Source organism: Passer domesticus, chromosome 4 (assembly GCF_036417665.1).
Source record: "Passer domesticus isolate bPasDom1 chromosome 4, bPasDom1.hap1, whole genome shotgun sequence".
Classification (NCBI taxonomy): Eukaryota; Metazoa; Chordata; class Aves; order Passeriformes; family Passeridae; genus Passer; species Passer domesticus.
Window position 1 is genome coordinate 46764778 of NC_087477.1, and position 15270 is coordinate 46780047.

A 15270-nucleotide genomic window follows, 5' to 3' on the forward strand; every position below is an offset into this window, starting at 1 on the left:
GAGAAGTCTAAGGCCAGCAATGTAACTGTGATGACAGACAGCAGTCATGAGTATGTTGGATAAACGTCACACTGAAGAGGCCAAGATCACTTTTTTAATATATTCTTTTTCATGCAACTAATTAGGTCCACCCAACTCTGGCTGTGGTCACCCCAACCATACACACCCTGAGCCAAAATGCTATTTTCAAATAAGTGATTTTTTAAAGGTGACTTTTACTTCTGCAAGTCTATTGGCCAACTTTATTAATAAAGACAGAAGTCCACTACCATAGACTTCCATAAAAAAGAAGCAACATATAATAAGAAAATATTAAAATGAAGCTTGAAAGACAAGTCAAAATTAAGATGCAGCCCAATGATAACACTAAGATTGAATGTACTGAACTTCAGTATAACAATTTTAAATACACACATCAAATTCAATTTATTTTTGTGGAGAGGGGGAAGTTCCTAGCATTCAAACATCAACCTTTGTAAAACCAGCAATTTAGCTTTAGGAGTCAAATGGAATCAGTCACTGAATGTAACATTTACAGCCAGATCAGAGTTCAGAGGAATAATCTGCAAAAGTGCTCTGGCACCTCAGGAACAGGAACTGTGCCTGAAGAAGGCAAGCAGATGATCAAAGGAAAAAGCAAAGTGCTCAGGGAAGGAAAATCCACTGGGGAAAAAAATCCCCAGACTCTAAACAAACCCCTATGATCAGTTTTTGGTATCATGGAGGAACTCGAGGAGAACTTCTACAGGCACCTTGTTGCAGCTTTTACTGCTTCCTTTACATCGAGAGAGGTTACAGAGGAAAGAGGGACAAAGGAGAAAGACGAGGCCTTTCACTCCCCTGTTCTAAAAGGAACCAAGTAACTGCACTGGGAAACTTCTGAGTGAAACCTGCCTCAAGTGACCGGAAGCTGGCAAACATGAGAGCAAGTTCTTGTGATTTTAGTGGGTGGAAGGACCACTTGTTTTTTAAGAAGAGATTCCAGAGGGATCCAGGGAATTAAAGCCTAAATATATTTTTCTGTATATAGCAAAGTGCCAGAAATTGTTCTAAAGCCAAGGGAACAACAGGATAAACATACAGAGCTGCTTTTGCAAAGGAAAATCGTGTTTGATAAACATTTTAGAGTTCTTCTAAAGAAGAACTTAAAAGAGATGGGAGTACAGAGATCTAATAATGGTGCATACTTGAAATTCTAAAACACATCTGACACATTCCCTTGCCAAAAACTATTAAAGATGCTGTGCTGCCAAAAGAAGTTGCCATATCAGTACATTGTTTAAAGATAGAAGACAAAGGGAATGAATCAGCAGCTGTTCTCCCCTAAGGATGTGCAGTGCCAATAAAACACCACAGTTCTCTGTTGGGGCAGGCAAAGTATAACCTATTTCTAAGGGTTCTCAGACAGCAGTTTCTGAATGCCACAGTGTAGTCCACTAACACTAAGTTAGTCAAAGTCACAAAGGGATTAAGGAATTAAAAAATTGCAGAACCATTTCACTAAGGAAATAGGTGTTAAAGCCAGTAAACCAAACTCATTATAGAGATTTGAGAACAATTAATGCTGAAAAAAATACAAAAAATACAAAAAATATGTAGAAATGAACTCCAAGTAGACCATTAATTATTGTTCTGAAAATCTAAGTGCAAAGGTTAGGAAAAAGCAAAACACCTTGGCATTTTTTTGAAACAATATATAACAAAACATAAAACAATTTAATTTTTTTTAATAGATCCACACTGAATTCTGCAAGAAGTTCTACCTGGTGCTCCTTCCTTGAGAAACTGGAAGAGTAAAGCAAAGTTCAACAAAGACAATTTAAGATACAAAAGAGCTCTCCAGCAACAAGCAATTAAAAGAAATATGACTTTTCAGTACAAAACAGAAACAACTAAGGCAGGCTGGATAAGATAGAGGTCTACAAATTCAAAAGCAAAACAGAGAGAGCACCTAAGGGCTGTTTTTAATGCCTGCAGGCCTTAACCAGAGTTATCCATTGGTGGATTCAAATATCCCAGTCACAAACTGCTGGAGGTACCAGAGTCTTCTAAGGTGACACACACCTGATCTGTTACCTACCCTGCACAGTCCCTACTTCCCCTGTCTGAGACATCACACCAGGCCAGACAGAACCAGGATTATGTTAACCAGTTTTCTGTTCTAATTTATCAGTTCAAAGAAAAGGGTGGCAAAAGCTTTTTAAAAGCATGATTTAAAGCTACCAACACTTCAGTCTGGCCCTATGGCAACAGCAATAATAAAAACATACTATATACTGGAACTTTTTAAGGAAATTACTCTGTGGCATGCTGAGATTCTACTGACAGCATTATTTCAGGTTTTAATTGCAAACGTAAACTAAAAATTCCATTGCTAATAACTTATTTAACAGCTCCCTTACCCAAAAAAAAAAAAAGAAGGGTAATAATAATTAGGGTCAGAACTTACTGAAAGAAAATTATTTCTAGTTTCTTAGGTTTGGCTTTTGGTCAAGAAATGTCACACAGGGTTTGTTTGTAAAATACCAAGGACGGGTATGGGCAGCAGCCAAGTCACTGACATATTCCTACTTGACTAGTGAAAATGTACCAGCTGTCCTTCCTCACCTTCAGTGCCCTTGGAAAAATTCACAACATCTCTGGCCAACTCCTTCTATCAAGGAAACACATAATTAGCATTTATATTTTTGGTGCAAAGACACATATGACACATAACAGCAATAACAGGAAGATAAGGACTCCTGGAAGGATTACTTTTAGTGGTATTTTATATTCCAAAGTGAGTAGCACAACCAACTGTAAAATCTCCTGTTCATACACATACTCCTTGTATTATTTCTCAATACATACCTGCAAGAAGCTTGAACATGTGTTGTTTTCTGGCACAAAGACAAAATTTCTCAGCTGCACAAATGAAGAAAGACTCAGTTTTAAAGACTCAGTTATCATCAGCGAGATCTCTTCTTTCTGTATTGTGGTGTGTGCCAAGATGGGAAGCAATTTCAAAAGCTGAATCAACATCTGGATCATGATGCAATGAGCACCAGAGCTAAGAAGTGAAGGTCCTGAACCACATTCATAGTTTTCTTTAGAGATAATAAAAACATCAATTATCAAAAATTACTCAAGCTCAATAGAAAAGCCTGAGGTCAAACATTTGGTAAGTTTTCAGCAAGACAGGAACACTCAGAATCATTTACAGCAGAATAATTACTCTGCTTCAAAAGTTGCTTTGAATAAAACAAATGGCCATTTTATTGACTATACATACATATGAGGGAGCATCAACTTAACAGCTGAACTTCATGTTCATGAAGATACAGAGCAAAACACAAAACACCTTGACTTTGTCCTCTGGAAGTGATACACGTTCCAGACTCTACTGAGTCCTTGTAAGGCGTCTTACAGAGCAAGGTCTGCAGCTGCAGTGTTCAGCAGTGCATGTGCAGCTCAAGCTGAGAATATGACAGGATTAGCAGCTCCAGTGCTGTAGCAATCCTTCAATGGGCACGGAAGAGCCACTGGATTGAGTGAGTGCTGTACACACATTCAGGAATGGAACCGAGTAGGCTTTGACTTTATAAAAAACACATTGCATATAATTAAAGCGTCTAAAGGCAATTCAGGTATGCTGAAGATCTAGAAGTTCCTAGCTTTGTAGTGTTAGGTACAAACAAACAAAGCTCAAAGGAAACTCCTTGCTACTTTGTAGGGACTAACTGATAAGAATGCAAAACTATGCATTCACAATCTTTGCCCTACTTGAAAAACTTGATGCAATCATACCTGCCACCCAATAAACACATCTCTGCACTTTATTAACCTTTGTGTAACATGATAATTCAAATACAATCTCATTCTCTCCCAAATTAGCAAGCAGGACTTTATAAAAAACCAGCAATTTAAAAACGTATCAGGACGTTATTAAAGTTATCGCTGTATCAAAACCAGATCTTTTTCTGGTTGTTTCATACACAGACTTTATCATACCAAACAGACTCTTTCAGGCAGCTAATCACACACGTTGCACTTCACTGCTGCTGAATTTCTCCTCGGACTGAACAAGACCAAGTCAATTATGTACATCAATCTTCAAACAATTTCCAGCCCTCTCCCTTTATTTAGTACATATTTATATATTACTATCATGACATTAAAGCAGTCATTTTTTCAAGGCAGTACTTAGGTCATAAGCTGCAAGCCTCCATCTACAACCAGAACACTCCCTGTAACATATGGGCATTCTAGAAGGAAGACAACAGCTTGTGCAACTTCATGAGGCTCTCCAAATCTTCCAAGGAGAATTGCTTTCTTTAACTGATCTTCTTCCAAATGAGCTGTCATCTCTGTGTGAATGAAGCCTAAGAGCAGAGAGATATACGAAGAGTTACCTAACCTTCGACTAAATTTATCCAGTGGATTTCCCACTAAGTCTTACAAAGTCAAATCTATTACCAGGATTCAGCACCAGCTACCCCATTCTTCAAAGTCTCCCAAAGCAGCCTACATCATTTGATGGCCAAAACCACTTCCTTATCTAACCAATAAAATACCTTTCATTTTTGGAAGTAGTAATGCAATAACCAAAATGCAGAGATCTATAAAAGTCTATTTAAAAAACCCAAACAAGAAAGGGTAACTAAAATTCAATCCAAACACTATATTTAGTAACACTTTTCTGAAAGACAAAATATACCCATTTCACCAAAATGTTCTCAATTAAAATATGAGCACAAAACAGAAACAAAATGTCTAGCAAGAAACCCTCTCAGTCTTTAAAGTGTTTGCATTCTATTTCAGAACTCACGGCAGTGCTTGCGTAGTTTCTGTTAGAGCACTCATTTGAAGAATATTTCTTGACATTTTTGAAGAACCATTTTTACAGTTTTCCATTATCTGAGATTTGGCTTTCCCACTGCTGCACAACTCTGCAACAAGCTGCAGCTTTATAAAGAGCTGGTCTTACCTGCTTTCTAGCTGCCATCAAGAAGGGAAAGCCTCCCTTTTGCTTTCTACTGTAATACTTTGCCCCTTTATGATGGCTGTGGATGAGCTGCTCAACTCACTAAAGAATAAAAGTATTTTTCCTGCCTAGTTCACAAGCTGAACAGGTTCATGTAGAATTCTGAAAGGCATCAGAGGTAGTAGAAGGTGAGCAGCATGTACACAGTTATGAGTGGAAAAATTCAGAAAATATAGAAGGGATTTTTCCTTAAGGGTGGCAGTTTGCTTGAACTAGATCATCTTAGGAAACTACAACCTTTACTCACAGAAATAACTTTCAGGACTTCCTCCTTTTACTACAGAGACAGGGGTGCTTTTATGACAGCTTTCTCATGGTCTGTCATGTTTCCCTAATATCAAACAAGCATCCTCTAGCTGGAGACAAGGGTAGCTCTCCATCTCTAAGTAGATCTAATCCTTCCATCTGCAAGGAGAGCGAGTTTTGAAGAAGGATCAAAGAAAAAAACTACATTCATTATGTAATAATGGACAGAAGGACAGGCAGACTCACTCTTCCAAATTTCTTGGTGTACCCTTGAAAAGACTGAAGGTTTTCTGAAAGAATGTATTATACTTTAAACAAACAAACAGAAGATATTAAGAACATTTACTTACAAAGCTGAAGAAAATAACAGAGATTAGTAGTAAGTTACTTTCAGAATATAAGAAAGATCCACAGTCTTAATGAATTGCAACAGTCAAGGATGCAGGAATTCCTCAAAACTAACCTGGAGCAACAACGTTGACCCGAATTTGCTTTTTTGCTACTTCTTTAGCAAGAGAGCGTGAAAATCCAACTAATCCTGCTTTGGTAGCACTATACACACTTTGACCAGAGTTGCCTTTAAGTCCTACAATACTCCCTAAAATAAAGAAACATCAAAGAGAAGATGAAATGGGTAACTTGAAACATGGTACTAACTTTATCATTTTAATTCTAAACTTGGAATGAAAAATGTGATCACAAGAAAAGAGTAAATTATGCATGACTTTATGCATTTTAGCCTGCTAGGATAAGCAAATCTCCCAATTAGCTGTGATTTTTGTACAATTCATGTATCTATGTTGACCAACAAGCACCAGAAGAGTAAAATTAAGACTTTTCTAAAAAAAAGTATCCTTGCCCAGAATTAAATAAAGAAAGAAATGGACTGAACCTATCAATTCTTAGTTAACTGCCAGCAGCTGATATATATAGATATTGAAAGAACTGGTAAGAATAGCAAAGTTTCTTTTTTCAATAAAATATAAGCTATGAGGTGTTTATTACTGAAAAAAGCTATTTAGAAGTTACTGAAATTACACAAAAGAATAAGCATTCAAAAAGAAATGCTAAATATAGAATGTCTAAATACAAGGAAAAGGAAAACAAGTAAATTGTAACAAGCAATGTAATATGTTACACCTGCTAAACACTTCTACAAGACTAGTACACAGAACTCCAAGGGCTTACAGAAGCAACTTACCTATATTGACAATAGCACCTCCCTGCTGCTGAATCATGACCTTTAGAGCAGCCTTGCATGTCAACATTGTTCCCAAAAGGTTAGTGTGAATCTGGGCTATCATATCTTCAGTCTTGGTTCTCAGTAGCAAACCATCCCTGACAAACAAACCAAAGAATTCACTGAACAACCTCCTGATCATGTTCACTCATAAAGAAAAGACTGTTGAACAGAATATTAATGGGGCTGTATGTGGCTCCATACATTCACGCATTTGAAATGGCAATGCTGCAAAAAAACAAGCTAGCCATGCTTCTGAACACAGAGCCTCCTTTGCAGAGTGGTATCAAGCACTGTTTTGGACCATTCCAGGGGGAAAAGTGGAAGAAAGAATAGAGGGGGAAGTCAAACTCAGAATGCAGAAACTACAGTGAAAGCTGTATCATCTGTTAGCATTTTACTGCCATCAGGAACAAAATACTGGCAAGCACGTAAATATTGTTTTCAGATGTGCTCATTAGCAACACTCTTACTAAGCACAAAGGGCCAGAGCACCTTACAGTGAGCTGCCTTCATCCAGAATTACCCACAGTCTTGCAAGGAGTAACCAACCTGTTGATCCCAGCTGCATTAACCAAGTAATTAATAGGACCCAAATTCCTCTGCATCTCCTCAAAAGCCTTTTGGACTTCTTTTTCACTGGATACATCACAGCTAAGTGCCAGATGTCCTGCTGTATTGAAATATATACAACGTCACAATAAAAGCTGTATTTAATTCATAAACCTTCTTCAGAATGTATCAGCTTAGTTGCAAAACAGATGTTGAACTAGTTATAATTTAAGGAACCTATTTAATCCCCAGGCAATTAAATAAAGACTTTTTTCAAGCATTGTATTCATTAGTTATGTGACAATTCCTTGTCTTATATTTTTTGCCTTTTGGAGTCAAAAGTTCAGCATGAGCAGACTGGTCTCAGTTCTGGCTACTTCAGGAGCTGAGGATGACTCAATTAACACCACCTCTCTTGTGACCCCATACAATTCCATTCGTTTTAAAATTCCCATCATGCAGATAAAAAAGGTAATCTACCTTCTCAACAAGTATTGTGAAAACAGAATTGTACCAATACAGCTGTTTTTTAATATTTCTCAGCCACTATTTTCCTTTCCATCTAGTTAAAGAAGGAGGGGTTTTTAAGGACTCGCTGTTCTCACCAGTCAGGCAAGCAGGGAGGAGATGAGTGCACAGCAGCATACGTACCACCAAGGCCACGGGCAGTGCTCTGGGCCACGTCCAGGTTCCTAGCAATGATGGCCAGGCGGCAGCCCCTCTGTGCCAGCAGCTCTGCCACAGCTTTGCCTATGCCACGGGATCCTCCGAACACAGCACACACCTTGCCCATCTTCAAAATAATTCATAAATTGCAAATCAACCATCAATGTTGTGTCCAGTGGAGCCAGACATCAACTGCTGCTCTTGTCATCATCACAGCCTTCACCTGTTTGTAGCAGTTTGTACAAACAGGTGAAGGCTGTAATCTTGACACCGGGTTACAAAAGTAGTGATTTGGTTTTTATGCATTTGTTTGTGTCCATTTTTTTTTTCAAAATAAGCAGCTGAACTAAATTAGACACCACCTCTACAAATGAAAGTTAATTCTTAAATATTTACAAACTAGTAAAAAAATTTAAAAATCACACACATAATCTAGCAATCCAATAGTAGAGTTATGGCAACTTTTATTCAATTGATGAATTATGTGATTTAGGTACCTAAAGGCCAAAACGTATTGTTCATTCAACAGCTGCTTATTCAAGGTTGATGTACTGGTTGTAATTATATTGTTCTTGCAATCACTGTCCTTGTGCTGAAGTCATTTAGCCTCAAGGTCTCACTCCATCCAAAATATCTGTGTTGGACACCACCAGTGTAAATGTCACTGAGAATGATTTGAAACCATTGTATTTACACTGCTTTAATACTGTCAAAAAACCCCACTAGCCTGGGGTTTTTTGTTTCTGCTTTTGAAGGAAAAAAAAGCTTTTTGAAATACGAAATGATTCTGAAGTAGCTAGCTTTGATGTTTAGAATGGAGTGCACAAAGAAAGTACTTCTGCAGATGATCTTTTATTCTGCAAGCTCTAGAAACCAATCAGCTGTTTTGGGATTTCCTGAGGAGACAGAGGCAGAATCAAGCACTACCAATGAATCTTTTTTCCATACATTTGAATAAATCCTTTTTGAACCCAATTATACTGTCTTCATCCCGAGGCAATGAGTTTTATTATTTGTGGGAAAGTACTTCCTTTTGTTCTTAATTTGCTTTCTGATAATTCTATGCATTTCTCCTCATACCTTCCCCTCACTGTTCCACTCTCCACCTGTATCCTCTTTCAGGTCTATTCAGTTACTTCTACACATATGGAAGCTATTCAGTACATCACTAAAGAGCGTCCAAGTCCCTAGACCTTACCCTTGGCCTCACTGAGGTCTAGTAAACCCTTCTGGGTGAGTGACAATCAGAAAAGCACCTGGTACTAAGTGTACCAGGCCACCACAAACTCATGCAGTGGCATGAGGATTTTGGTCTTCTGTGACAGAGCCCGAACTAGCAGCAGGTCTGTCCTTTTCCCCAAGTATTCTCAAGCGCCTGAAACCAACCCACAAGTGTCTGAAACCAAGCATGTTCTCGGGGCAATGAAAGCCCCTCGTGCATTAACCAGGCATTCCCAGGTGGGGCACAGGGCCCACCTGCCACGCAGTAATGTGGAGTTCGTGCTTTAACAACAACGCCATACAGGGCGCCCAGAGCGGCAGCAGGAGTAATGACCGGCTGGTCCCTGGATAAATAACGGCAGGGAAAATGAAGTGAACTTGGAGCAACAGGCACACTCAGGCACCCGTATCGCCTTCGCTCTTCTTTCAGAGCCAAACCATGTAACGCGTGACCCGGGGGCTCCGATGGCAGCACGCCGCGGCGCTCGGCTGCCAGCCCACGGAGGGCACCTTGAAACAAGGGGAGCGGAGCTCCCGCAGCCGTGCCCGGCCCCTCCCTGGTTCCCTCCCGCGCCCGTGCGGGCGGCGGGGCCGCGCTGGGCCCGGGCCGGGCCGGGCTGCAGGGGGAGCCCTCGCCACGGACAGCGGGAGGCGGCGCGCGGGCCCGCGGGGCACGCCGGGACGCGCGGCCCGCGCGCCGCCGGTGCCACGGTGGCAGCGCGGCCGCTCCGCGCCGTCCCTCCGTGTCCCCCCCGCCCCGAGCCAGGCGCGGGCTGCGCCTGCCGCCCCGCCCCGGGCACAGGAGCAGAAGGCGAGGACGCGTTCCAGGTGCGCTCCGGTACCTCCCGGCCGCCGGCTCGCTTCCCTCACGGAGCGCGGTTCCCTCCCCGGGCAGGCCGGCTCCGCTCCGCGCTGGGCGCAGGCGTCACGGCGAGCGGCGTGACGTCAGCGCGGGGCCACCGGCGGCTGGAGGAGCCGGGGCGGCGGGCGCGGGGCTCCGCGGCCTGAGGGGCTCCGCGGCCTGAGGGGCCCTGCCCTGCGCGTACCGCCCGCGTCCTCCGCGCTCGCACACGGGCCGCCCCTCTGCTCTCACCGTGCGCTTTGAAACTCCGTTTTACAGCGTCCGGCGTGCAGCCGAGAGCTGCCCTTGTTACCCCCTTCCTGCCCTTGTTACCCCCTTCGTGCACCAAAATGTGCTTCATATACAGATGCAAGCGGCTAGATGAATTAGGATTTTGTTTCTCTCATTTTTGCATGTATCCTTGCCCCAAAATCCCAAGGATCGTCTATGAGGCATCACTGTACCAGAAGAGTTAAATTTCAAACACGATAAAGCAGATGAGCCCAAAATGCAGAAGCATCTGTGAGCGTTCCTATTCAGGAAGCAAAGCAAACTTCATGATATGCAATTAAACTAATATTTTAAAAACTATTCTATTGTAACGCTAATGCTGTTTACAGTTATGATCCATGTCTGATGATGTGCTGGAGGGGTTTCTGTGGACTCTTAATTAAGTCACACACACTGAGTAAATTTTACCCCCTGAGGAATACTAATAAAAGCTATGACAATTTTGTACAAGAATACATTTTTGATTTTTTTTTTTTGAGAAAAATTATTAATTGTTATTGTTTTCCACAGAGTAATACGCTGAAATCCTACTGGAGTTTCTATGAGCAAGCATACTGTTCTTGCCTTTGACTTGAAAGGTGTTTTTCAGAATTTCAGATTATACATGTTTCAGGGGAGCTGTAGAGCATTTAATAACATTAGTTCTATACATGTGGGATTCTTCTTCCACAGATTATTCTTTACATATAGAAGAAAAAGCAGATTTAGCATTGGCCAACAGGTGAACATCTGTAAGAAAAATAAAATTTTGAAGAAAAGCTATTATGAGAATTAGTTTATTTCAGCAAGTACGTTTAGATTGCAAGTGACTCTTTTCAAAAGAGTGAATGAGATTTTGTGATACAATGACGCTTGTGACCATGCCGTATTCTGAAAGCTTGGAGGTCCCTGTGATGAAGAAGAAAAGGCACTGAGAGATGAGACTTTGACTCAGAATAGTCTCCGACCAAAACTTCTGGTACCTAGCATAATTAAGGACCAGGATAGCTTTTTCTTCAAGTGAAGCTTATAAGCAAAGTAACACAGAATGCAAAAAAAATGGTCCTTAGCGATGTTTTCTGAAGATGTGTATACTACAGAGAAAATAAAATCTGCCCGCTGCTGTCCTTATCCAATATGATGCTCATAGTTAAGTGAAAAAAATTATAAGTAATTATGACTTTACCTTATTTTGACCTGTTTCCTCAGCCATACAGCTGACCTACTCTTGTAAGAAAGTAAAAGACTAATCTGTCCTGTACTGTTAAGATTTTGCTGGCACAGAGTAAGCATGAGTTAAGTGTGGGGGTTTTAAAGTGTGTTATAGTTGACAAATATCCTTAAATATCCTTTTCAAAAGTTCAGACAAGATTCTGTTTAATTCTTGTTCATTAACATAGTGTTTAAAACCAGATGTATGTTCATTCATTGGCCAAAGTGACATTAGGCTTTTTTTTCCAGATGCCTGGTTAAATCACAAGATCAGATTAAGCAGGGTTCATCTGAGCCAGTTTATTCACACTGATTTCCCAATAAAGCTAGTGGAGTGCAAGAGACAGATCACTGTCATAATGATTACCTCCCCTTTTGGGGGAACAGTAGCTGATACAAGAACTTGATCTGATAGACCTGTTCCGTCTATCATGACCAGATCTGTAACAGCTACTTCAATACTGGTCATTATTATGCCTGCCTTACTATTAATGTGAACATATAATAAGCTAATAATTCTTGTATGTCTGTCTGTGTGACCGTGTATACACACACTTGGAACCTGTCCACAATGTACAAAATGATGCAGCTGTCTTTCCTCAAGCCTAAAGCATTCAGACATTAAAAAAACTCTTCCTTAGAGAGTTCTATTTTCCTTTCTTTAATTTTTTTTGTCATTCTCCCACACAACCAAGATACTGCTTTCAAGTAAGAATTTCTCTATTAACATGGGAAAAAACAGAATAGTCTCAAACAGGAAATGATATTTGATATATCTAAAAGCACAAAAAATGCAAATCAGAGCAAAATGGCACAAAACAGGCCACTGTAACTGAGGTCCCCTCTATCAGGTATTTCAAATTCCTCTGAGTTTTGATTTAAGCCATGATTTACAGAGGAACTTGAGTCTAATCATTAACCACAGTGGTGCCTGAATCTGTGGCCTATTAAATTTCTGCCAAGAGTCACACATGAAAGAGCAGTGCTGCTCCCATGTCCAGCAGCATTTTCATAGTGTTCCTGTACTGCTTGTGAAAGCATACCTCCCACGTTATATGGGTTTCGTGTAAGGCCTGGGACAAAACAACTGGAGAACTGGCTGCACGTGTGCTCAGTCCTGTTGGAAACAAACACCTGCTGCTTGGAGCACTCAGCTCTGAGAAAACCTGCTTTCAAGTCTCCACCCTTGCTGGAAACATGGTCACTAACTTCAGTTTTTCACCACTGAACAAGCTTGTCATAGCTAGCAGTCTGGAGTGATTTCAGTTGATAGAAGCAAGAACAAAAAGTTAAAGTGGGCCAAGGAGATTTGACACTCAAGCCAGATGATCACTGTCCAGAAATGTAAAACCTTGAGGATTAAGCATCAATTGAAATCAACATTCAAGAAACTATTTTGATTTTCAACTGGTGTATTAAAGATGACCTCCCTAGCTTAAGCAGATCTGATGATGGGGGCATATATCTGGGATACAGGAGTCATGGGTTTAGAACAGAATTAATCCAGGGAAGAGCTTAAGAGGTTTCCTTCTTTCCAGGTCAAATGATAACTCCATGGCAGGTCACACAGTCAACACACTGCCGTACATTTCTTCCTGTAAAAAAAGGGTAAACTAGACTATGTGCCTTGTTTTAGGTGAGCTGTCAGGGCTCCTCTTATTTTTCTACTTTGCTTGGACAGCTCAGCACTGAAGCTGCTGTCTCTTTTTGTTCCTCATTCTTCAGGAATGCACTTCTTGCTTACCTTGGGGAAAATCCGGTCTAGTTACTAATTCTATACTTTTATATATACATATATATTTATGCTATATACACACATACAAAACATATAAATAAAGAACTAACAAGTTTTATGATGAGTTTCCCAAATGTCTTTGATATGGCCTCAGCCTTCTAGGCAAGTGACACAAAGCTGAGATAAACTGCTAAGGAAGAATCCAACTGCCTTATTGTACAACAGGAAAAAAACACCCCTCTTTTCTCAGTATTTTGCCACTTGGCAGACTTTCCCCAACCACAGCAGTTCAGATATTTAAGTGGCCAAATTGCCACACCTTTGCTCTTAAGCGATCTTTTTTTTATGACACTGCAGTCTGTTTTGTTTTTCTAGACCATGCAAAATCTCTGCTATATTTATTCTTGTGTGATAACAGTGAACTTTTATCATGCCAACATGAAATGGTTTTATAAAGTTTAGGTACCTTTTCAAAAAATTGAAAACTTCTTCCTCTTAAGAAATTTCTTTCTGGTACCTCTGTGAAAAGTATAAAAGCTCTGTGAAAACTCTAAAAACAGAACACAGCACCAAAACCCAGAACAAAACAAAGCTATCAGAACCTTGGCAAATTACCTAATGTTTTCATATCCTCCTGGCTAAACAGGTTTTGCCACTAGGACCAGGATTATTTCACACGTCAGCGTGAGGCCCATGTTTGAGTTAGCACGGTCACTGAACTGCTGCTGCTCGCAGTGAGCAGTCAGGCACACCATGGAGGGAACAGAGAGGAGCCTGTATTACTGCTGCTTCATCTGCTGCTGAAATGGAGCACCTCACTTCCAGTGCTGACACATTATAATAAAACAACCACAACGTTACCCACCCCTGCAAAACTATCTTCAAGAAACATTTCTCACACGTTCAGCCTCTGTCCACAACTCCTGTCTGATCACAGACACTGGACACTCCCAGTGTGTATCAGTGGAGTTTGGAATAAAGAAATGAAATCTAGGATCTCAGCATGTCCTGAAATCTCATACTTCCTTTCATGCATCCCACTCCTTATGAATGCCACCGAGTGTATGTTTTTAGCTCCTGAGTCCCAGGCCAGGACTAGGAACAAGGAAGAAATAACCAGCTTAGCCACTGAGGAACTAAACTCACCGCTTTCTGTACAGCACCTCTTCGACAGACAGTTTTTCAAAAGCACAAAGTGCATCACACAGAGCAGTCAGCATCTCCCAGCAGGGCAATCTGGAAAACAGTCAAAGCTGACACCACCACGGAATGACATGTCACTCCCACCAATCTCCACTGACCATTTTGTATAGAAAGGATGGTTTTTTTGTGTATTGCATATTTCATAAGCATTAAGAATATCACTGAAAGTCTGGTACAATAATATCCAAGAGTTTTGCAGAAGTATCTGAATACTCCTGAGTAAATAACTCTGCTCCGGTTCTCTTAGAGGCAATTTACTTTTAATTATATCTAATATACTTAAAATGAAGTAGTCTCAGGAACAGCACTTAAAAATAGCTAAAAACCATTTATAAACATCTACTCAAGGTCTTGCGCAATTTGCTTTTATTTTACATATGAACATCCTTAACGTCCCCATTTTGCCTTTCATAGTCTCATCCATATTCCCATTCACTACACATTTATATAATTTGCAAAGTAAGATTCATAGCAAATTATTTCAAGAATTGATTTATCTTGTAAAAATCCCTCTAACTAATACTACAATTGCTGGTGAAAAAAAAAAGAGTATTTTTGAGAATTATTCATCAGCAAAGGTTTTCACTCCAGAACATATAAAAATCTGCTCTCAACATTAGGATTAACAGAAAATAGTTTTGTTTAACCAGACAAAATTTCCTTCCTGTTATGACGGAGAAAGTGTCAAGGTTTTCCTGCCTAATACATCACTAATCTTAGTCTCAGGTGTTCAATCTCCACAAATGGTATGGACAAATCTAAATCATTGCCTGCTTTGGTCCTGTGATGCAGTCTCCTGAAAATTTGCTGCATCTACTCATATTTCCAGTCAGTAAACCCTTTGCTTTTTTGAGGAGTGGGAAGGAGGTGGAATGTTGGGAGAAATGGGCAAAGTCATAAAGAAGTGGGGGAATAAATACAGAAAGATTTGACCAAGTGATTTGGACTGAACTCATTAGGGTGAGAAAGTTCATCTAAAGACCTGTGCTGGAAGAATAGAAAAACATAGTTAATAAGTAACAAGAGTTGATCCTTCACTTCCCTTCTCATGAGAAGTTCTA

At 40.3% G+C, this 15270-nt stretch overlaps 1 protein-coding gene across 3 annotated transcripts; it reads right to left on the reverse strand.

Moving 5' to 3' along the window:
* Window positions 1-4091: 4091 nt before the first annotated feature.
* On the reverse strand, window positions 4092-10119 carry CBR4 (carbonyl reductase 4). Of its 3 annotated transcripts, none has more exons than XM_064417698.1 (6): window positions 9791-10119; window positions 7713-7854; window positions 7062-7182; window positions 6471-6607; window positions 5733-5867; window positions 4092-4361 (listed from the first exon to the last, which is right to left on the reverse strand). In XM_064417698.1, the coding sequence occupies exons 2-6, from the start codon at window positions 7852-7854 to the stop codon at window positions 4183-4185; spliced, it is 714 nt and encodes a 237-aa protein (XP_064273768.1). In that variant the 5' UTR covers window positions 9791-10119; the 3' UTR covers window positions 4092-4182. The 3 variants fall into 3 exon arrangements, with proteins under 3 accessions (XP_064273768.1, XP_064273767.1, XP_064273766.1); XM_064417697.1 differs by lacking the exon at window positions 9791-10119 and adding an exon at window positions 9204-9418 and having other exon boundaries at window positions 7062-7179; XM_064417696.1 differs by lacking the exon at window positions 9791-10119 and adding an exon at window positions 9204-9413.
* Between the last annotated feature and the right edge of the window lie 5151 nt (window positions 10120-15270).